The 23813-nt window shown below is 42.6% G+C and overlaps 1 protein-coding gene across 1 annotated transcript in view; it reads right to left on the bottom strand.

The window, feature by feature from the left end:
- Positions 1 to 18128, bottom strand: part of atp10a (ATPase phospholipid transporting 10A) — a gene marked incomplete at both ends in the record, with an annotated part of 39567 nt that extends 21439 nt beyond the window's left edge. The window contains 10 exons of the mRNA XM_080859565.1: positions 1342 to 1942; positions 3471 to 3665; positions 4341 to 4558; positions 4752 to 5004; positions 5221 to 5351; positions 5490 to 5621; positions 5734 to 5840; positions 8230 to 8315; positions 8971 to 9175; positions 17704 to 18128. Coding sequence (XP_080715691.1) covers positions 1342 to 1942; positions 3471 to 3665; positions 4341 to 4558; positions 4752 to 5004; positions 5221 to 5351; positions 5490 to 5621; positions 5734 to 5840; positions 8230 to 8315; positions 8971 to 9175; positions 17704 to 18128 — 2353 coding nt within the window. The remainder of the gene's footprint in view (positions 1 to 1341; positions 1943 to 3470; positions 3666 to 4340; positions 4559 to 4751; positions 5005 to 5220; positions 5352 to 5489; positions 5622 to 5733; positions 5841 to 8229; positions 8316 to 8970; positions 9176 to 17703) is intronic.
- Positions 18129 to 23813: the final 5685 nt, after the last annotated feature.

Raw genomic sequence — 23813 nt, 5'->3', positions numbered from 1 at the left:
TATCAAAATAAAGTATTATTATTATATTGACCGATCATTTTACTGAACCAACTATGTTACCAAGTGGCTACGTAGGCTATGCAACTACACTGCACAGACAGTTAATTAAATAATCCAATAGGCCGTCATTCATCTGGGCCTTAATGCACAACAAAAAGTGAGTCAGAAAAGCAATACAACTAGTTGTGATGATGGCAATTCTTGCGCGACGCTATCATAGAGGTAGCCTTATAATTATTCACTATCCAAGTGATGTACAAGGCCAGAAACATAAAAAGCTTAGTAAGATGCTAAAGTATACATTTCCTGCAAGTCGTCTCATGATCAACTCTATTAGAATGTCCTGGATATGCGTTCTGTATAAAACATTATTGCAAATTTAGAATGCAACCCAATTAATACGGAGATTTACATTTACATTTAGTCATTTAGCAGACGCTTTTGTCCAAAGCGACGTACAAGGGAGAGAACAATCAAGCTAAGAGCAATAAAACCTGGTGTAACAATAAATACTGCTCATTTTTTTTCAAAAAAATTGAAAACGACATAGAAAGAAAAAAAAGAAGTGCGGGCCTGTCACTGCTTAAGTGCAAGTTAAGCCAAGGTGCCAGTTAGGAGAGTTGGGTCTTCAAGAGCTTCTTGAAGATAGAGAGGGACGCCCCTGCTCTGGTAGTGCTAGGCAGGTCGTTCCACCAACGTGGAACTACAACTGAGAATAGTCTGGATTGCCGTGCTTGCACCGGGGGCAGTGCCAGACGACGCTCACTGGATGAGCGCAGCGTCCTGGGTGTAACATTTGCCCTTACAAGAGCATTTAGGTAGGTGGGAGCAGACCCAGTAAGCACTTTGTAGGCAAGCATAAGTGACTTGAACTTGATGCGAGCAGCTATGCAGCTATGCAGATGATCTGGGGTAGACAGTAAATGTACTTTTTTGGCCTACTGGTCACCTGGTCTGTCACCTGGTCGGTCACAATTTAACAGTTTAAGTATTTCCATAACATGCGCTGAAGGCCTATGGATTTGACCCAAGAAACATTTGAAGTGGCTTGTTATCACAGTACATGTCAGAAAGTCTCACTTTAGAAATGTCTCTACATAAAGCTTAATTAAGAGACATTTATTTCACAGATTGCATATTTATTTCAGTCCCTAGATAGCCAATGTTAAGAAACCTCATCTTCCTCTGTACTTGTACTTGTACTTCAACCTCTTGTCTTTCACTATCAGCAACATGACAAAAGTGATTGTAGTTCTATTCTTTCCAGATAAAAGTTTGACATTGCAGTAGACTAGAGGATCCAAATTTATTTTTTCAAAGCATCATACAGCGGATGCTTACCTGTGCGGGGTGGTGTGATGAGGTCCATGATGACTGAATCGGCTCCTTTGGTGTAGACGGTAATCTGGTCAGTGAGTGGGTGCTTGACCACCACGGACATGCGCTTGCGGGTCGAGTCAAAGCCCAGTGTATGCAGAAGTTCGAAAGTGAGCTTCCCCAAGTGAGGCAGCTCCACTGTCACTTGGTCCGGTAAGCGACCCACCAGGGAGCACTTGTAGGCCCGGGCCGCGTACACCAGCGCCGCCTCATCCGGGGACTCAGCCTCGTATCGCAGCTCGCCCTCCTCCACCGCCCAGGGCGACCTTCCACCGTCCACGGAGGCCGGGACGGGGCTGAAGGCGTGATCCAGTGTGCTGATGCCGCTGGCGGTGGTGGCTGTGCTGTGGGCAGCCGCCTGCCGCTCCTCGTTCAGCTTGGTGAGCGTGCTCTCTGCAGACGGCGAGGACAGGAAGCTGGAGCAGGCGCGGTGCGAGGACGAGCGGTTGGTCACCAGGCTGGACAAGCTGCTGCTGTTGGAGCCGGACGTCAGGCGGCTGGGCGTGAAACGCTTGATGAAGTCCTCGATCGTCTTCACAGGAGACTTCAGCTCGAACCTCCGTACCTGCAAAAAGCCACAGGTGAACATGGTCACAATATAATACCAGAATGGGTTACATGGAGCTTCAAAGTTATTAATAGAAGCCACTGAGCATGGTTTATTTAAAGTGCAATAGTATGGAGAACACTACAGTTTATTTATTTTTTTGCCTATGAAACCGAAAGAAACTCATCACACTCTTAATAAAAGCCATTAAACATGTAAGCTTTTTTCCACCAAGATAAAACAGCATATTATGGCAAAGGCATCTGTGATCAAAATGATTGGACCGCACCTCTTGTCATGCTCTCTAGGACAGTAAATGAACATCAAAATCCATCTGCCTGTACAGGCCACTGAAGACTTTGGCAGTGAACATAAATCAAATCAATCCAATACTTGGATCCAACACCAGGCGCACAGAAGTCTAGCCTTTCAGTGAGATGAAGGCAACAATAGACAGGGGAGGGAACAGTTAAGCTTTTTGTTTCTATTGCAGTTTTGCAGTTTGGCTCCGAGCTCTATGGTTAATTAAAGAGATCAAGGGAAGATGTGCTTCACTTGTTCGTGGGAGAAGGGGTTCAGTGTATGGATGATTTAATATATATATATATATATATTTATTTTCTCTCCCTCTACATATTCTGTATGCACTGCATTTTTTGCTACTCCTGCAAGCCAGGCCGTCAATGGGCTAACACTGTTGTGTGAGAGAGACTGTCTGGCCATAGGGTCATACTGGGGCATTGGCCAACGCAGCTGAACAGGATTTCCCCAACCCTGGATGGAATAGCCACACCCAGACATTTGTATGTCACTGCAAACACAGTGCAGAGCAGATCACCAAAAAAAGGACACGACACACAGACACCGAGATCTAACACAGATGACGCAACAAAAAAATCCATCTATTGCTATCTGATGCACCTCTTAGCATAACAGCACGGCAACAACAAACAGTACCACGCTACGTTTCCATTACAAATGGAACACCCAAAGGTAAAAAAAATGACGTGTGAGTGTACAAAAGACGACACCTCCAGTTAATCCTGTTTTGATTGTGATCTTCAGTGAGGGACTGTTCAACTATTCTGCTGTGACTTCTGAGGAAGTTGCCATACAACATTGGGGAGATAGTGATTCAGGAGGTAGAGGAGTCATTCAGCAATCAGAAGGTTGCTAGTTCGATCCAGACTCCTTGTCACCAAGAGTCCTTGAGCAATACAATGAACCCCCAACCACACCTGATGTGCAGGTTGGCACCTTAGATTGTAGCCTCCACCATCAGTGTGAGAATGGATTGATGACTTAGGCATTAACCTGTAAGCGCTTTGAGTAGTAGAAAAGCACTATAAAAGCGCTATTATAAATGCAGTCCATTAACCATTTACACCGTCCTTACTTGGTGGACCAGGGCTAAGAACCAATTAGCCTGGGTATTGATATAGGTGATGGTACCTTCTGTCAGGGCTAAGACCCAATTATGCTGGGTATTGGTATGGGTTGATTGATTGATTGATAGATTGATTGGTATTGATATAGGTGATCGTACCTTCTGTCTGGGCTGGTTGGGGGAGGACACCACCACGGTGTTGCAGATGGTGAGAGCGATAAAGAAGTCGATGATGTCAGAGAGGTCGGAAGGGATCTGGCTGAGAGCCTGGGTGTGAAAACGCATGAAGTCCATCTGGCTCGCGCCGTCGTTCACTTTATCCAAGAGCTGCGGGTCAGGGGTGATGTCTTTCTCCTGCGTAATGGAGCATACAGTGCCGATGTTTAGCCAAACAAACAGAAAGATTACTGAAAAAACTACAGTGTCGGATAGTACAGGTGAATCCCTTTTTTTTTGGAGACTTCACCATATTAAATACTATTCTGATTCTGATTCTAGACTTAAGACTAAATGAGGCTTTCAGTTGTAGTAAAACAGTTCATCATATAATGAATTAATTCATCTTCTCATGTTCTCAATGTGGCTCCCATCACCTCTACATGCATCATAAGCCAACATACACGACATCATTTTTTATGGTTGCTTTAGTCAGTGTTGAGATATGACTCTCCCATCAGGTCGTTCTAGGGAGGGCTATTGCTAAGTGACTACCACAGTGACTACCATTCATCAGACAAATCAGCGGTCATGAAATCTAGCTATGATGGGCAGAGATAAGCCTTCATTTCGCACGAAAACAAACTAGTGTGTAAACAGTGAGTCATACACCGAGGAAACATTGCGCTTAAGAGTGAGAGTGTTTGGGGGCACTGTGGCGCAACCAGTAGCCCCGACCAGTAGTCCTGTCCACTCCCCACCTCTTCTCACTCTCATTTCCTGTCCCACTCTTCACTAACCTATCAATTACAGGCATAAAAAAGCCAAAAACAAATAAAGAAAAAAAAAAGAGTGAGAGTGTTTGGGGCTCACCATGGGACTGCTGAAGGCGGTGTGCTTGGAGAGGATGCTGGCTCTCTTGGCCTCGGCGCGGCTTCCCGTCCGGCGGTGGGATTTGGTGCTTTGTGAGCGCAGCACCACCTTGGCACTCTGATGGCTGGTCACACTCTCACGTCTAGGCAAAGTACCGCCATGGGACGTGCAATCCTCTTCCTCCGAATCCACTTCCTGATACATGGCCAGCCTTTTTGCTGCGGAACAGGGAGAGAAACACAAACACACACACACACACACACACACACACACACACACACACACACACACACGTCAAAGACATCAAAATCCACAGATACCTTTCATTCTAATGGGCGCCCCTGAAATATTATGCATTTAGTCCTAAATGATTTGTTTCAGTTTGAAAAGGAGAACGCTGAAGGGCTATACCATTGGCATCATGGGAGTACTCCACTCCAGCCACAGTGCAACGGCGAAAGACCATCTTGTTCTCGGTCAGCGTGCCAGTCTTGTCAGAAAAGATGTACTGCATCTGGCCTAGGTCCTCTGTGATGTTCAAAGCCCGGCACTGCAGGTGGGAGTCCGTCTCCTCGTCGTACAGATCCATGTCCTGGTGTATGAAGTACACCTGGCATATTTTCACAATCTCAATAGACACGAACAGGGAGATTGGGATAAGGACCTGCAACACAATTGGTTGACGTGATAAGAGACGCACAGGCGGGACGTACAGCAGTGACTGGTACACGGTTTGTTGATTCTCGGTAATAAAGTGTGAAGGCTAAGTAGAGGACATTTAAGGCAAAGGCATGTTTTTCCTGATCCGTATGTCCTGGGTGTACTATAATTCTGTCCTGTTGAAGATATTTATGGGACTTTGTGGGCCTTTGTGCCTTACCTGGAACACGATAATCATAGTGAGGAACAGATAAATGGCTGACAGCACGGGCGATAAGTCCCTTCCATCAGGGCTGGGGACGTCAAACACGGGGCGCTTATCTCCATACTGAAACAGCCAAAGCCCGTGACCTGAAACAGCAGGCAGGCAAGGTCATTAGCAAGTAAACTCTGACAAAGTATCTGAGAAATTCGTGCCTGAGTGATTCCAAATAGAGGCGGTTCTTCACTGAAGGTTGCTGGTCTGATGCTGAGTGGGGCCAAACATACCTATGGCTGTGAAGAGGCACATGACCAGCAGGATGATGACACACCAGAACACGTGCACATTCATCTGCCGCTCCAGCTTGCTACGCTTGTAGCGAGGCCCGTTGTTGTTCAGCATGGCTTTCGTCTCATGACCTGACCCCCGCGCACACACACCCCCCCCAAAAAAAGCATTTGTCATATCAGCTCAAAGAGGTCAAAGGTTAAACAGATGAACAAGGCAACGGGAGGTCAGAGGTCATAGTACCGGCATAGATGACGATCCCGACGGCCTCCTCTGTGTTGCGTACGGTGCAGCCTCTCAGCAACAGGCTCTCTTTGTACAGACCGTCTCTCCGCCCGCTGCGATGAATTCTGACAGAAAACGCTTCATTATAATTGTTCTACTTGTGAAAAGCACTTAACTAAAGTGAAGGCAAGGTTGACCTGAACATTTAAAGAACTGAAAGATTTATTCAATGGTCAGGTGAATCACTAACACAGCATCTGTGAACTCAATACCAGTACCTAAGCAGAGAGACATACTTAAATAGCCTCTCGGCCTGCCTTCAACACACTGATCTATAACCGCTCACAGCAGAGAAGGGCTTTTCCCGGTGGACGTCTTTAATGCAAAACAAATCGCTCTGAAGCGGGGAACTCTGCCCTTATAGACCTCCCGGCCAAACAGGTAAACCCCAAAGGGCAGATTTTAAAACCCTTTGATCATAAAAACACTCTTCTACCAACACTAGGATACCGACCCCAAAGTTATAGATGCCTGTTAATATTTCCATATTACTGAAATAAAGAAATGGCGGGAAAAGTGCTTAAATGAAGCTCCAGGACGTGGTGGCAGTTCAAACAGCAGACCACCGGGGAAGTTCAGAGAGCTTTTTGGGTTAAGCTGATAAGAGAGCAACAATGTAAACTGAAGTGTGCTGAAGGAACACTGAATGCTAAGCTCTTGTGGTGGGAGAGAAATAAGCTTTTAACATCGCTCCTAATCCTGTGTCTAAATCAAGGATTACATTTTTGTTACTTTAATAGCTTACAACTCTTTGTGGAGCTTGGTGGTTCCTAATCTTGATGATGCTCAGGCCTTAGCCTAGCCTTGTTTATGACGATAAAAAAGCTGACCTTCACATTTTGGCTGCGGAAAGACTGGTTTATTAAGGTTGAATATGCTTGTCTACACAACCATTCAACTGACTCAAATTTGATTCCAGTTTCTTTATCAAGCCTGTTTAATTTTTTTAACCATTACATGACTCTAGGGAAACCTGGGAGTTGGTGGTAATTCAATTAAGGATTAACACCGTTCATTTTTATCCATACCAGTTGGATCTGGATCACAGTGAGGGTCAGAGACGGGATCTCTATATGTAAAGTCGACAGCATTGAAGAACTACACTTAATGCACATAATAAACCTCTGCTGCAAACAGAACTCCTCCCCCCGCCCCCCCCCCCCCCACACACACACACCCTCTGTCTTTCCATCACACACACAAATACGCAAGCACACAGACTCAGACAGCCTCCCTTCATCCTCCCCATCTCTTCCTCTACTTCCTCTACTTCCTCGCCACGCGCTGCCGTATCTCGGCAACCAAGCCCTGGCAGGAGGCTGGTAGCATCTGCTCTCTATCAAAGCAGGGGGATAAATGTCATAATAATTGGAGATCCCGTCAGCGGATACCGTGCCCCCTCCGCCCTTGACCATTAATATAGGGCCTCGGTCCACCCTCACGTGGGAGGCCTTCTTTCTACCGGCTTGGAGGAGAGGAGCTGTTACGCGCTCGACAAGCACAGGACTAATTTCGCCAATCTGTATTTGGACAAAAGAGGCCTAGAACAGACAGCCAATGTTTATAATGCGGCCCACGTCATAACACCAGTGCATCCCTTTTCGATAGCACACTTCTGAAGGGACAGAAACGTCAAATACCCAAAGAAACAGAACGCAGTAAGATACGTCAGACTTTAATAATTACCTATGTTTATAATGCAGCCCACATTATAAACACCAGTGCATCCCTTTTTGATAGCACACTTTTGAAGGGACAGAAAATGTCAGATACCCAAAGAAACAGAACGCAGTAAGAAACCTCAGTCTTGAATCAGCTGGAAACATTCTCGTATCATATCATGGTTTATTCCTATGTGCACTTAATGTTTTTTTTATCTGAACTTCTCTATCGGTTTGTCTGACATAATAGCTACGTGAAGAAATGTACCGAATCATCCCAGTCTGGACAAACATAGGTTAATCAAAAACAAATCTCGGCACACTGCAAGTTCAGTGGGAGACAAAGCATTTGGAAGTGACTAAAACGATACGGGTTACTTTGGTAAACGCTCCAGCAGAGACTTGGCAGGGTAATTAGAAATTCTAATAGGGTTGAAGAGTCATCTGAATAATGCTAGTGTAAGAGAAATGCAAAGCTTTTGCTCAAGGAGAACTTTATTAATCTTCGCTTTGCGGGTCACAAATATCCATTCAACCAGTAACTTGGGTTTTACTCCCTAATGAGGTTTTAACCACTTTTGGCGCTGCTGAGAGAAGCAATTGGACCATATTAGCAAGGATGATTTATGATGGGTGGGAAAAACATTATTTACATGCTGCAGAAGTACATTTCCAGGGGAGCTCTTGCATTCGAGTGCACAGGGAGGTTAAATGTTGCCTTTATCCTGACTGAATGACCTCACTGGATAGACTTCAGGATAGAAATGCTTCAATGGCGTAATGGTAGACTTACATGTAACCTCGAAATCGGTTCAAGTCGTTGTTGGGCTTCTCGCATTCAATGATGCTGTTGTATTTGAATGGATAAAACTCACAATCCTGCAAGAGAATACACATTTATGTCTTCTGATATACATTCACACACCAGTCAACACTGGCGTCAACACTGGGATTTTTCAAGTAAATGTGAAGAAAAGTCTCTGAAGATCTGGTAGGTGACTTTAATATGTATATAACATCAACATTCATACACTGGAATGCATGGTGACAGCTTGAAACTTGATGGAGAAGGACTACTGGGGCCTGGGACTTCAGAGTGGAAGTCACAGTTTGGTGATTTGTCTGGCATTTGACCTCTCACTGACCAGACAAAGACACAGACACACCAGCTGATTATATCATTACAGGGACAAACACCCACTCATCATCACCACCACCTGACCAACTGTGACCCTTAGAGAGGCCATTCAATCTAGATAAATCTGTCCTCAAATGAAAATACGTACACGGTTAAAATGACTAACCTATTTATAGTCACTCACACACAAATACTAAATCCATTTTATTGCTGTTTCTAGCATGCTACTTTGTTGTATACAAAGCCATTCTGTGTGTTCCTGAGACCACAGACACATCTAAAGATAGGTATATTAGATTTAAAGAAGTGGGTTTGTCAGGAACTGCAACTATACTGCAACAAACCGGGCAACATGATAAAGACACGAGAGCTTAGGCTCAGGGAAGTCTGCCTCACCAGGTCAACAAAGCTTCGGACGACGTGTCGCTGTTTCAGGTTGGTCTCGCCGTCCAGCGTGGCCGTCTCGATGTGACACAGGCGGTCAGGGTCGCTGGAGCTGAGCAGCAGCACGTCAGCCGGCACGATCTCGTTGCAGCGCAGCCGGATGAAGTCTCCCACGCGGATCTCCTTCCAGTACTTCTCCAGGTAGCACCTCTCAGTCCTGGGCCCGGGGAGGAACAGTCAGAGAGGCAAGAGGTCAGGAGGTCAGTGAGCAAATAAAGCATAACGCCACATTAGCATCTATGGCTATTTTGAAGGTAAGAATACATAGAGGTGCTCTATGTATTTATTTTGGGAATTCACAAAACAAACAAACCAAAAAAAACGTGAACATTCTCAGATTAGCATTTCACCTCTACGCTTGTGTCCGTGCCAATGCTATTAATACACAGGTCTTTTACTAGACTAGACATGCACGAAAAGGATAATACTTTTTAATGATGAAATTACAGACTATATAATGACATAATTCAATTTTCCATAATTCTAACATCCATTACTACTTCTGTGAAATTCAGCTTTCTAAATGATGTGTTGATAGCAGTAAAGTGTTCTACAGGCTATTAAACTTGCAAATGATAAGATCATATGTATCAGTGATCACATATGAATTAACAGTTGGCAGTGAGCTGCTTCCGAACAGTTGTAAGCTGACCATTTGTGTGACAGACAAATAGATGCTCATAACGGTTTCTGGCAGTGCAGGCTCCAAGACATTACTGCAAATTGAGTTAGGATCTCCCACCTCTCATACCGTTCCTAAAATGAGTCATAAACACCTGTCTGTGAAGTTAAACAGCTTAAGATCAATGGCTGCATAAGTGCACAGGAGTAGACCGGATCGGGCTCCACCACACGTTAACATCTGGGTTACACCGACTTTATGTAATACTGCTCTTAGGTGACATCTGCTTACTTACTACTGCCAGCCTGGCCTACAGGTGATGAGTCATATCACACTTATTCCAAGTGAAGAAGAAAGAAGAAGATAGAAGAGAAAGAAGAAGAAAGAGAAAGAAGAAGAAAGAAGAAATAGGAAGAAGATGAAAAAGGAAGAAGAAAGAAAAAGGAAGAAGAAAGAAGAAGCAGCACCAGGAGGAGACAGGTGGGGGGGGGGTAAATAAGTAAGGGATAGTGTGCAGTCTGCCGGTCATTATTAGAAACAGACGAACAGGACCCTGACGTGTTTCCAATATCAGTGCACATTAATATTTTTTTGCAGCCGTCATTACAAAGATTCCAAAGAGCCGTGTACATAAAAACACTAGAGGAGTTTGGCACATCCCGCCCGAGGGGCTGTACAACTAGGCACAGAACAAGCCTTCCCTGTGTTCGCTTTTCCCGCACTCTCCCAACCCTCAGTACTCCTGCGACTGCCACAGGGAAACTATGACCTCCAACCATACATGGCTCATCTTAAGAGCTGAGTGCGCACACAAGGAATATTTTCACTGCTGCTTTGAAGGAAAAGACGGGCTGTGCAGTGTACTCAATTTTAAAAAGGGCAAAAAAAATAAAGAATAAATGGAGAGAGACAAACCAAGCCCTCTTGGCAAGGTTGCACAGGCTAGTCCCATGAAGAGAGCATCAGTCATACCACTCCCATCATACCATTTGTCTTTCATTCTTTTAATTACCAAGTAAATAAACAAACTAAATAAAACATAAACAGAGTTCCTTCTGAGCAAATGATAACTTAACTACTATGGTTGAGTGTGAGTGTGTGTGTGTGTGTGTGTGTGTGTGTGTGTGCGTGCTTGCGCACACTGCATGGGAACATTTCTCCACAGTGCATTAAACCCATGTGATGGTGGCCCTCACGTGAACTCCAGTTGATAGATGCATGCTCTTGACATTGACAAATACAAGAGGAGTATCTTTCATGCAAACACATAGTTTTGCCGAGGCGAACCCTGTTTTTGAGTGTTTTTGGTAGGTACATCACAAAAAGGGGAATCATATTTCAATTAATACCCATTAAGGAGGACATCACCACTTTTCAGAAAAGAATTCTCCTGCTATTTTCTATGTGACATGAATGGCAGTGGTCTCAGCCTGAGCACTGTTCTAACCTCTCATTTCAACATGTTCAGAGCTGCACGCACGCACACACACACACACACACACACACACACACACACACACACACACACACACACACACACACACACACACACACACACACACACACACACACACACACACACACACACACACACACACACACACGCCTTTACTCTAAATGGGACCTCACACTGATTTACTGCACGTCATGTTTGCTCAAGATTTTTGTTCCCCAAATCTAGTTTTAGGTTAAGGATTTCAATTAAAAGCCAGAGCCTTCCAATTCAGTCAATGTTTTCCATGTCTTTGAGGAGTTTTTATCTTCAAAGTAACTGATTGTCTGAACTTGTGTAATGCTATTCCAAATACAATACTGGCAATGCAGGTTTTATGCTTCAACAGAAAAAAGTAGCCTACTTTAACAATCACTTCCTCTGTCATCTCAAGGCAAAACTATTAATTCAAGGTTCACTTCTTGTTAGTAGAGTCAGAAGGAGGACCTATTAGGCTAATGTCATACAAGGATGGCTCTGAGATATATTATGAGAAAGGATGACTTTAGTTGTAACCCCCTTCTCCTCCCTCATTATGCGTCATGTCCTATGCACCCACCACACCAAGTTAATTCCTGTATGTGTGAATATACTTGGCCATTGAAAGAATTCTGATTCTGATTCTAGACATGACTAAATTGGTGTTCTGTGATAATGAACATGCAACAGCATCAACAGCGAATAAATGACTGAGTATTTAGTAATAACACTGAAGACTCAAAGAAATGCACTCAACAAAACCCAATCCATGCACTGCACCTGTGCGAATGCCAAGTTACACTCAAGAGGCTGTATACCCTTTTTCATGTAATAAGCGTCAGAGTATTAAAATCGATCATTTTGCTAAACTTGAGCATACACTGTGTTCGTTGCGTATAGTGCTTCTTGTCAACAAGGAGTTACACATACCGACATCTTGTTACATGACTTTGATTGTCATTGTCGATTTATATTCAAATCAATAAAACCTGATTCTGAAATGGTTTTTACCACACATCCATTCTGCAGATGTTTTTTTTTTATCTCAAAGTGAGTTGGTCCCTAGTATGGCGGCGAATCTGGTGGACAGGGCAGGGCATGCTGAACAGCACCAAGTGAGCTAATGAAGGGAAAGGTTTGGTTAAAGACTTTCTGAATGGCACCAAGTGAGTTAATAAAGGGAAAGGTAGGTTAAACACATTCTGGCACTTGCTAAGGTGCAACTTGTGGTAGCAGAAGACGTGAGCTCTGATTTCGATGGAAATAAAAGTTTTCGGACGGAAACGGAAACACTTAGTAGGTTACTTTCGCTCCTTTCCCCAATAGCATAGACGACGTACTGTGTACTGATGCACGGTGGGAGGATGATCTTAAGCTTTTAGTCTACTGCAACAGCAATCTTTTGTTCACCTCAGGTGACTATGGTATTCAACGTTAATTTGATTAAAATTGAACCAATAACATGGCCTTTTCACTTTATTTTGGAAACAAATTGTAGACTATTTGTTACAGTCAGTGCATCAAGAACATCAACAGGTGAGTGGAAGCCTATTTAGCTGAGCACTAGATCAATGAGAGGGTGTGGACATTATTGATGACTGTATGTGTAGATATACTAACGATATGGGATATCCCAAAGACAGGTAAAAACCCTGATGTGTTAAATGCAAGAGCAGCCATGTTAAGTACCCTACATGAATGGGGAATGCATAAGATATAGGAGGTTGCAAGCTATGTTTATGTTGATGAACTTGACCACGTCAAACCTGAATGCAATCTCTTTCTGCATTCCGTTGCTGCCAAAATAAGTGTTTTTTTTTTTTTAAGAAAAATGCACTGGTGCGCTGCATTTCTTCTTCTGCCTTAGTCTTATTAGACTACAACAACGCCATCGTTGTATTTACATCATGGATGACATTCATTTAATGCCTACTGAGCATTTAATTCAAGTCGAACAAATTAGACTACCTCTTCCCAGACGCTCACCTCTTTTAATTGGTTTAACCTTTCATTTTCTTCTTTTTTTAACAGCATGACAGGATATAAAACTCTGGGGTAGGTTAATTGCATTAACAGGTTTGCTAATATAGAAATATGTAGGCATAATGGGCCCCTCTTCCAATACAGGGAATGAGATGTTTTGGCGGATAGATTTTCAGTGGCAGTTATGGTTTGTGATTGGCTTCAGTGGCGGTGATGGTTTGTGATTGGCTTCAGTGGCAGTGATGGTTTGTGATTGGCTTCGGTGGCAGTGATGGTTTGTGATTGGCTTCAGTGGCAGTGATGGTTTGTGATTTGCACATTCAAATGTTCCCTCCCTGTCAACGACAAATGTCACCACAACTGTATCCAAAATCCACAGCTGGGGAGAAGTGTGATTAATAGCCCAGCGGTCAAAGACTCGGCCAGGTGTAATAGGCCATTTCCGGGAGCCCTTTTTGCCTTCAAACTAAGGCCCTTTAAGTTAAGTACAGCAATAAGAACCCTACGAACTTTAGTGTTGTGAGCAACTTTCTTTACCAGTTTCCACAAAGGCATTCGGCCCCATTCTGGCCCAGACCTGAGCCATACCTGGACCGGATCCATCGCACAGCTTGCTGCCCTCTGCATTTAAAAGGTGAAAATCCGTGATTTGGTTTTTCACAAAAGGCTGTTGATATTTGAGCTTAAAAGCAAATCAAATTGCCCCCCCCCCCCTTTCTTCCGTGCTCCAGAAGCATGTGTGTTGATTGGCTATGATTGTTTATGGCTCGGTCTGGGCCACTATGTTTGTTTCATATTTACAGAGCCTGGACTGTGTGCGAACACCAAAGCGCCAGTACTGCATGCACAGCTACAGGACTGTGAGGAGCAATTCACTGAGTTTGAGAAAACGGTATGGGATTAGAATGGTGGACTGAACCTTTAACTCTCTTATTCATCAGCAAAGTTCACCTCACATGTTTTTCCCTCATGATAGACAGAGGGAGTGAGTACATTTGATTTACTGATATAATTTACATCCCAATACAGAAATGCGCATGAACAAGGTTAATATCTTCCCTGAACTTTTGACCTGAAGAAGTTTTTCAAAGTGTTTTTATTTTTGTTCATCTGACTGCAGGCACTGCTGAGGCCTGCCTCTAATTGCCATCTTGGAGCCAGGTTGAACGTGAGCCGTGTCATGGAGTCACCCAAGACACACACAGCGTGCACAGGACTTCCCATCGTTCTGGCTCTTTACAGCAATGGCCCTCTGCTCTTAACTCACGCCAAGGAAAACAACTGCTGATATCAAACACCAAAAGGAACCATTTCCAATTGAAAATAGTTTCTGATAAAAAGTTGTGATATTGTTTGTTGGAGTTCTTAAAGGAACCGCACTCAGTAAAAAGACACAATGGAGTGCCATTAACAACAGCTGCCATGGGCTTCTCTAAGGGAAAGAACAGGAAAAAGGTGCGGACACACTGGTGTGCATGGGAGACATGCACTTCAAAACATTCAGCCTTGTGCATCTAGGCTCTTGGTCTTTCTTGTGTTGCATGGGTTTAATCTAGGTAGAATCTGGAGTCACAGATCACTACCAAATCTGCGCTGGAGTAAATCAGCTAAGCTGAATGTCAATCATAGCAACAAAAAAAACACAGTCAGCACTATATCAATCAAAAGGGATCCGTCTCATCAGTGATGGAATAGCTGTTGCTTAACTGCTGTATTACAGTGCTAACACCACCATGTTCATGGGTCTGAGTCCAGAAAGCAAACATAGTTTAGTTTGTGTGTATGCACATCTGTGCTGAACCTTACATTGATCTGGAGAAATGTGTATTCTGAATGAATAAATGTAAATGTTACTGTTTCTACAAATATGTAAACTTTCTACAAATACCGTCCTTTAGAAATATAAACACTTCTGACTGTGCTGTTTTTATCTACTCTGGAATTTACATAATGTAAGCAGATACGTGACAATTCTAGACCTGCCAAGGAACAGAATCTGTAAGTGGCTCAAAATAGCTCATTGTTGAATGAATCTGGGTGTCAGGGTATTCAGTAAAACATTGTTTTAAAAAAAGGAAATTATCAAAATGTGAAATGTGTATGAAAATCAAAATCACTACATTGACCATTTCTAGCTAAAAAAAAATTCACCACACACACACACACACACACACACACACACACACACACACACACACACACACACACATCAGTGGTGTAGTCCTTGTGAATGAAACGCCAACACAATAAATACATTTCACAGCAAGGGAAATCAAAATGTTGTTTGTGGTTTCACAGCAGATTGAGTGCAGCTCTAAGTACAGCCTGCAACCTATACAACACGCTGTGCTTTCGTTTTGGCTTTCGAGGACATGACAGATCACAACTGGGAGAGGAAGATGTTTTTATCAGGCCAGCATCCTGTTTGTAGGCAGAGAGAGAGAGCTTCTATTAACTAATGAGAGTAATACACTTAAGGCATTTACGAGTGCTCCTTCAAGGCTCCTGGTACACGCTTCCGTCTCGTGTTTCCTGACTTAACAAATGGATAGTGAGGAGCAGGGAAGGCACTTAAAACTTGCCTTAGTTTCATTTAACGAAAGTGTTCGGCAACCCAAGGCCCAAAACAACTGTACTTGTGGCTGGTAAAATCATGCCAATGGTTTTGTTGTTTGTCAAAGGTTGTTTTCATATATCAGCAATGTATATTGGAGGAAGGCAATGGGATTATAATGTTGAGTTATGATATAGAAATGTGTGTGCAAACTGAGGAAGATTTTTTCTTTCCATTTTGTGGTTAAAGCCTGACATTCTGAAACTAGCAGGCAACGGGTTAGCATGACTTCAGTGTATTATTTTTAGTTGAAAACAAACTCTTTTAAAGTTTTAGTGTCAGTCAACCACAGAGAGAGTCGAAAAAGCCTGTGAAAGGGGATTTTGCACAATATTGACAGCAGAAGTCACTCAACAACAAATCCAATTATGTGCAACCTTGAAAACAGCATTTGTGCATGGCCAGCTCAGAATGTGGATTCTTGTAACACACAGCACCTTTTGATTTCCACGAGCCATAGAGGACTCGGGGCACAGTACTGCTTTTCATAAGTGCTGTACAGCCCCTGTGCTGTGCTGAGGAGCCTGGTGCCCACGTCAGAATCACAAACTTTCATGATAATCTAAAAAAAGTAATTTCCTTGAGTTGGCAAAAAAAAAAAGCCATGAAAATAACCTATTTTCAAAACAGATATACCAGACTCTAAATAGATGTCCTATAGGCACCTGTTGGTCCGGTATGTTTGGGAAATTGAAAATATTTATCTCCCTGCAGTCTGAATATTCAATGTATAAGGTGTAATCTTGTTTTCTATAGAAAGTCAAGGTGGAATTAAAAATCACTGCAATCCATAGCAGCACCTAACCGCCACCTATATCTTTCCAGATGGACCACTCTGTGTTCCTCACTTTACTGTAAACAACTGAGATGATTCAGCTGAAATTTAAACTGCCTGGACAACAAATGGTAAACTAAATGGTCAAGTAAAAATCATACTGCATTTTAAAATGGAGCATGGTGGACTGCATGACATCTGTTGCAAAAGCAATCTGCCATTTTCCTAAATGCATTCGGCCTGTTTAATTGAGAAATGGGAGTTTGTTTCCCAGGCTTGGAATATACATGCTATGAGAAAACACAGCTAGTATTATGAATTCAGTGGCTATGTAGGGGGAAGTGCTTACCTTCAACAAAGGACAGAAGGGTTGCAAATGAATTAACTTCAGTGTGTAGTTTGTATACTCCGACTTAAAATACATTACCATCTAACAGAAAAATATGCTGCAACTGTAGACATTTTGGCAAAATATTGGATCAAGTGATCCAGTCAGTCATGTGACACCGATTCTCTTCCATCTCTGAGGGTACTAGTAGGATCTGAGCTTGTAGCGAAACTGAAGTAGCCTGTATTACAGTGTGTTCATACAGAACTAAAAACTTTTAAAAACCAGTGTGCATCACCAAACCTGCTACTACTTAAATGAAAGGACAACAAATTGTACAAATACTTCTCTTAACAGCTACATAACTTTTCAAATATTTGGCCTGCTAAGCATGTCTGCCATGAGTCACAAATCGAATACTACCTGCGGCTTACAATAATACTAATATTGCATTGATGCTACATTCTGATGTTTGCTCAGGCTTACTTAACTAAGCTAGGCAATGTATCAAATATAGACACAATTAATAGAGGTTTCAGCGAATCGACAGTTTGACTGAAATAGGTGGTATTACTGAGTTTTTGATGGGATGCTTCTTACAGAAACAACAAGTTGATGAAGGGTGAATATCCTATCAGGCCAAAAAGCCACGTAAAACCAACTCACACGGCCTGAAAGGTATGTCTGTTTCACAGAGGCTAGCATGCTAGAATGCGGGGTACATATCATTAAGGAGTCATGTACAATGCAAGTTAACTAGCCTTAGTGCCAAAGATTGTGGACGCAACAAATAATAAAACGTGGGAATAGGCTATACCGTTACACAATAGCCAGACTGTTACCACTTGTAGCATGTGTGATAAGAAATGATGCACAGTGAACGTATACGTACCTGCTATAGACAAGACAGTCCATATGATTTATTTCTTTATCTGAGCGGTGTCTCCTGTAATCCTCCCATAGATCCTTAATTGCAGTAACAGACAAAATAAAGACAACCGGGGCCAGCGCTAACTCTGGCTGAAAAGCCTTTACCACCGGCACAAAATTCAATAAAGCTATGAAAACAAAATACACGTTGGCAAATCGGTGGAACTGTTCGAAAAGGTTCTTCGGCAAGAACGAGAGCAGAGTATATTTGGTTGTTTTAATCTTGTTGTCTGCATAGTGTCTGTTAGGGTTATCTTCTCCTTTGGCATTATCATAAAGTATATTTGCGTGTACAGTCCTGGTTTTGCCTTCCTTCTTGCTTTTCTTTCTCTTCTGCTTCTTAACTTCAGAACCTTTGACTCCGGTCTCTCCAACCTCTCGCGCCATACTTTAGGCTACCCCAAACGCCAAACTTTTGTTTCTTTTCCGTTCTCTGAAACAGGCAGACACTAAGTAATCATGCTTATCTCTGTCCGTTTAAAAGTAAGTCAGAAATCGTGGTTTACGCTGAATACTCCTTTTCACCCATTTCTATGTTTTCCTTACTTTCCCTCGTCAAAGCCCTAAAAACTTTTAGTGCATCTCGACTTTTTTTTTCCTGTTGCAGCTGGGGATGCTTTGAAAACGAGGACGTGTTAGTGAGCGACCACCCCATGCCCGTTATGCGCATGTCCATAGATTGGCAAACCAAAGAAACTAACTTGCGTAAAACCATCCTCGGTAGTGAGGCTTTGTTGAGACATTTGGATCACTTTCCCGTAGTTGCTACTTACTCAAAATGTTCATGACTAATAGATACAAAAATAATTTCTGACGTAACATGACTCCCACGCTCCGCCTCTACCTAGTTCGCTTTTTCAAGGATGGAACTGCCACGCGTTATCGCAGTGTCCTTCCGTGAAGTCACTTTGTTCGTACACTCTGTTGCTACTCGGAGGTTTATTTGTTAATTTCCCGATCTGACTATATATTTATGTTTATTGGGCAAGATGTTGTTCTCTGCTTTGAACGCTTTGCAATGTGTTATCTTTGTCACGATGTACTCAGATTTTACTGTGGTTTCTATGTACTTAGAACGTGCCATACTATGGGTGGGGTTGGGTATGTCTTCGAGGTACAACCCAATGACAGCATTACTGAGACAAGCCTCAAGGCTAAGCAGAGAGAGAAAAGACAGAGTTAGGTGTATGAGAGGGGAAAATAGCATGCAACACCAGTTGATTAATGACGGGAAACTTTACTAAGTCTTTATGTATTTTAATTGAAAAAATAACTGAATAATAGTATCCGTGAATCAAGCATACTGTGCTTTTGACTGAATTTACATATGACTGTTTTAATATGATCATTGACAAAACATTTAGTTAGATGACAAGATTTACTTCTGGCTTTAGTTTTGAATTAGCTGTTTCAGGTAGAAACATCTTTCTTTATGGCCTAGCTGTTGTTCCCCACACAGTAACCTAAAGGGATGGCCTATCTGTTGTTCCCCACACAGTTACCTAAAGGGAACTTTTGGGAATTTTTAACCTGGGCCCTAATTCTCATCCTTTTGGGTCCACATTTCTATTAGGGTCAAAATGGACTGAAATGGATCCAATATTGAGGTAGAAGAACCACACAAAACAGCTATATAGTGTAATCATATGGGGCATGTATCTGCGTTAAAGTACAACTATTTTTCTGCCACTGGTTCATAATGTTAATTTAAGTGTGACTACATGGAGAGGATCCCTACAGAGATAGACCTTCTTTGTTTACCTCAATAACTGTGTAGAAGTAGTCATTTTCTAGTAACTGAAACTTTAACTACTGAGGCTCTTATTTTTGTACAGTTCCTTTTCATGTTGTAAGACACTTATGATAACATTATGAGCCTGGCAGTGGCAAAAACAAGCGGTTTACTCTGACGCAGATGCTTGCCCCATGGGATTACATTGTGTAGCCATTTATAGTTGCTGGTTATAGCGATCTAACTTAATACTGGACCGATTTCCAGTATTAAGTTTCCAGTTTCATTCTTGTCCCTAGTACAAGTTTGGACAGAAAAAGATGGGAAAATATGGCTCTGGTTAAACTAGCCCAAAGTTTTCCTTTAAATTCAGTGTTTCTTCAGTTGATCAGTTCAGAACTGCTGACCCAGTAGCATAACTGCAAGTTCTGGGGTTGAATAGGCATATTGGCTTGTGCCTGTGTCTTCTCACATGTTGTTGCTTCATGTTGCTTATGCCTGGCAATCTGTGTTTATGCACATTTTGTCAGATAGGCAGCAGTGTCATAAATCTTCAGACTCCTAACTGACTGCTGTTCTCTTACATGGAGTAATCTGTGTTATCAGTTTTTGAGATTATTTGGATTTAAGTGTTTACCTTTGCTTTGCAAACATTCACTCGTTGACTTGCTAAACTGTTACGAAATGAATGTAATGTAATTACCCAATGTGCTGATATTGTTTATGCGATTCTGTGATAATTCTATTTGCTCTGTATGAGATTGGAGGTAGATTCTTATATTTAATCAGGTCAAGGACAACTATAATATATAGGTATAATGTATAGCTATAAAGTGATGCATTACGTTGAACTAATGAAGACTTTAAAATGTAAACTCACTCCCAGCACTGAACCTAACTCTGCCCACTGCATCATTGTGAAAAATGCTAAAAGGTTGGCAAGGGACTGTGACGGGGGGTAGGATGGGTTGAGAGTTCACTTTTTTCCGAATGTATATATTTCATGACGTAGATAAGTCCTAAATGGCTGGCTGTACGTCACTATCAGCTTTGCGAGGTTCAGTATGATTTTAAACAGCAGGTGGTGTGTTGAGCCATTTTCAACCCATACAATGCTGGCTGTTATAAAAATGTGAATTTTGTCAATATTGACACCAGCCTCAATATTTTGTCACGGTACTGTCGTATAATTTAGTTTACAGCTCAAAAACATATTTAAGGCTGAGGTACGTCTTTAAAACGTGTTCAAACAATACCTAGCAGTCCCTGCATACTGTTGTTCATTACTGATGTGAGCCTAAAGATGGGATGACGATGATGAAGAAAAAGAAGAAGAAGTTGAAGAAGATGATGATGATGATGATGATGGTAATAATTTTTCCATTTGTGGGCAAACTATCCCTTTTAAGATGGACTTCACAATGGCAGCACTGCTCTCATTGCCGTTGTACAGTTTATCTCCAGAAAAAAACACAAACAAAAAAGAGCAAACACAACTGCAACTTGACATACGGTATACATATTATTGATGTATTTGATACCAGTTTTCAGTTTTCAGTATATGTGATGAGAATACATCCATTAAATCCACCAGGTTTTCCCTGGGTGAGGAGCAATACGTCCTCTTTTAGGAACTGGTTTAATTTAGTTTTAAATATTCATAGCATGGACTTCAGTGAATCTCTACCTTTGTAGCCATTCATTTGTCAGAATGGCCCATTCAAAAGACTTATGAAATTGCATTATAATGGCCGCGCTGCTAGCCGGCCAGCGAGATGAAAACAGCCGCTGTGATGGAAAACTAAAATGGCTTCTCATCTCTCCCGGAGCTGAGAGGCATGGCGTACGGCGTCCCCTCAGAGGGATGAATGTCTGTATTTCAGTGGGCGTCAGTCACAGCGACGATGCCAGAGAGAGAGCGCCCGCGGTGTGACTCATTGCCATTCCGGTCTCCGTTGGGTCAGGCCTGGCTTTCTATGTGTTGTCTCAGGTCCAGCACAGTGCTGCCATCCATCACGGGGAAATTGAATCGTTCCCCAACGCCAAGATGCCACGGAGTCCAATCAGCCATTTTTTTCTTTGGCCAACAGCTGGATGGCGGGATAGCAAATCATGGGAGACGGCTGGCCGGACTGGCATCTGATTGATCTCCTCTAAGAGTCCGCACTGCCGGCTGCGTGGCCATTCATACTCAGATCTGCTAATAACTGGGGGTTCGGATCCGCACGCTCTAAACTCTTGGGCCTGAGGAACAATTTGACAACAGCCTATTTGACCCCTTAACCTCAACTGGAATTCATACTGACCATGCAGTCTGGGTTCGAGGATTTGAAATCACTTTAAAGACAATTGAGTTATGGTTCAATGGGATGGCCTGTAGTATGTTAGTAGAGAATCAGGGCTACGGTGTAATGGCCTTCTACTATATCATGAGGGTGCTGGCAATGTGGGAAAGAAACATAAAAACAAAATAAAAGTACAGCCCACATGTTTTGATTTGCCTGCTGTATTCTGAAGAAAATTAAATTTACCATTTGCTTTTTTTGAACAAAGGGATAAAGGTCTCACTGCATGTCTGATCTGATTCATCTTATCCTCTGATATGAATTAAGGAGACATGAAAACTGTTCAACCATACTCCAACAGTGGGAATCAGTGAGAAAGGCAGTAAGCATTTAGTTCAATACGTCATGAAAATATACAGTATTGAATGTGAGGATTACATTTCTTTAATTTCTCACAAATGATGCCCCTCTCTCATGACCATTGAGTTTGCATGATATCATGAGTACTTGTTGTCCTTATAACATACTGGTTCTAATTACTCTTGTGTTTTAATAATCAGTTTTACTTTTACAGTTTAATAGTTGTACAACAAAATGTCCTGCACACACACACACACACACGTACACACAGGCACACGCGCGCACACGCACACACACACTCACACGCGCGCACACACACACACACACACACACACACACACATACATAACACAGTATTGCACAGAGTTAGGTAGTCCCGCAGCTTTTTGACCGAGAGAACAAGTGCCTTGGAATTGGGGCAGGTGTCAGCTCTCCAGCTCAATGAGCATACACAAATGAGTATGCATGAGTGAGTATGCTTGAGTGAGTGTGCATGAGTGAGTATGCATGAGTTAGTATGCATGAGTGAGTATGCATGAGTGAGTAAACATGAGTGAGTATGCATGAGTGAGTATGCTTGAGTGAGAATGCATGAGTGAGTATGCACGGGTGAGTATGCATGAGTAAGTATGCATGAGTGAGTAAACATGAGTGAGTAAATATGAGTGAGTATGCATGAGTGAGTATGCATGAGTGAGTAAACATGAGTGAGTATGCCTGAGTGAGTATGCATGAGTGAGTATGCATGAGTGAGTATGCATGAGTGAGTATGCATGAGTGAGTAAACATGAGTGAGTAAACATGAGTGAGTATGCATGAGTGAGTATGCACGAGTGAGTAAACATGAGTAAGTATGCATGAGTGAGTATGCATGAGTGAGTAAACATGAGTGAGTATGCATGAGTGAGTAAACATGAGTGAGTATGCATGAGTGAGTATGCATGAGTGAGTAAACATGGGTGAGTATGCATGAGTGAGTAAACATGAGTGAGTATGCATGAGTGAGTAAACATGAGTGAGTAAACATGAGTGAGTATGCATGAGTAAGTATGCATGAGTGAGTATGCACGAGTGAGTATGCATGAGTGAGTATGCACGAGTGAGTAAACATGAGTGAGTATGCATGAGTGAGTAGAGCCCTGGTATGGAAGGTGTCTCTTAATATTCCTAGTTATACAGTTGAATGGAGAGGGACAGAGAGAGAAGAGGAGCCTTGCCGCAGGTGTCAGTGAGAGGTGTCAGTGAAGCACAGGTGCAAGCCAGTTTAATGACCCTATTATGATGTCATAATGGCACAGAGTTCTGCCATGCAAGTCTATGGAGAAAAAAGGTGATGGAAAAAGAGGAATAAAAAAGGAGTGGCAAGGAGTACAGCCACGAAAAGTCATAGCAGGTTGCACCGGATCGGGCCGGACGTTTCGGTGTTCGAACAGCGTCTGTACCTCGAACAGGCGAGGCGTAGTTAGCTGCAAGTAAAATGGGGAGAATAAAAAAATGAAGAACAATAGTGTGCTTCCCTTCGGGCAAGCACACTAATAACCTGACACAGGCACCGTCACCGATCGCTTTTATGAGCCTCCCTCACCGAATCTGGAGACAGAAACATTGTCATACGTTGTTGTTGTGATTATAATTAATGACATGGCAGTCCAGTGTGAGGTGAGTTTCACTTCCTTGCCTTCATTTCACTTCTAC

The sequence above is a fragment of the Sprattus sprattus genome (genome assembly GCF_963457725.1).
Source record: "Sprattus sprattus genome assembly, chromosome: 2".
Lineage (NCBI taxonomy): Eukaryota > Metazoa > Chordata > Actinopteri > Clupeiformes > Clupeidae > Sprattus > Sprattus sprattus.
Note: the sequence above shows the minus strand (reverse complement) of the source record. Positions and strands in the feature narration are given on the sequence as shown.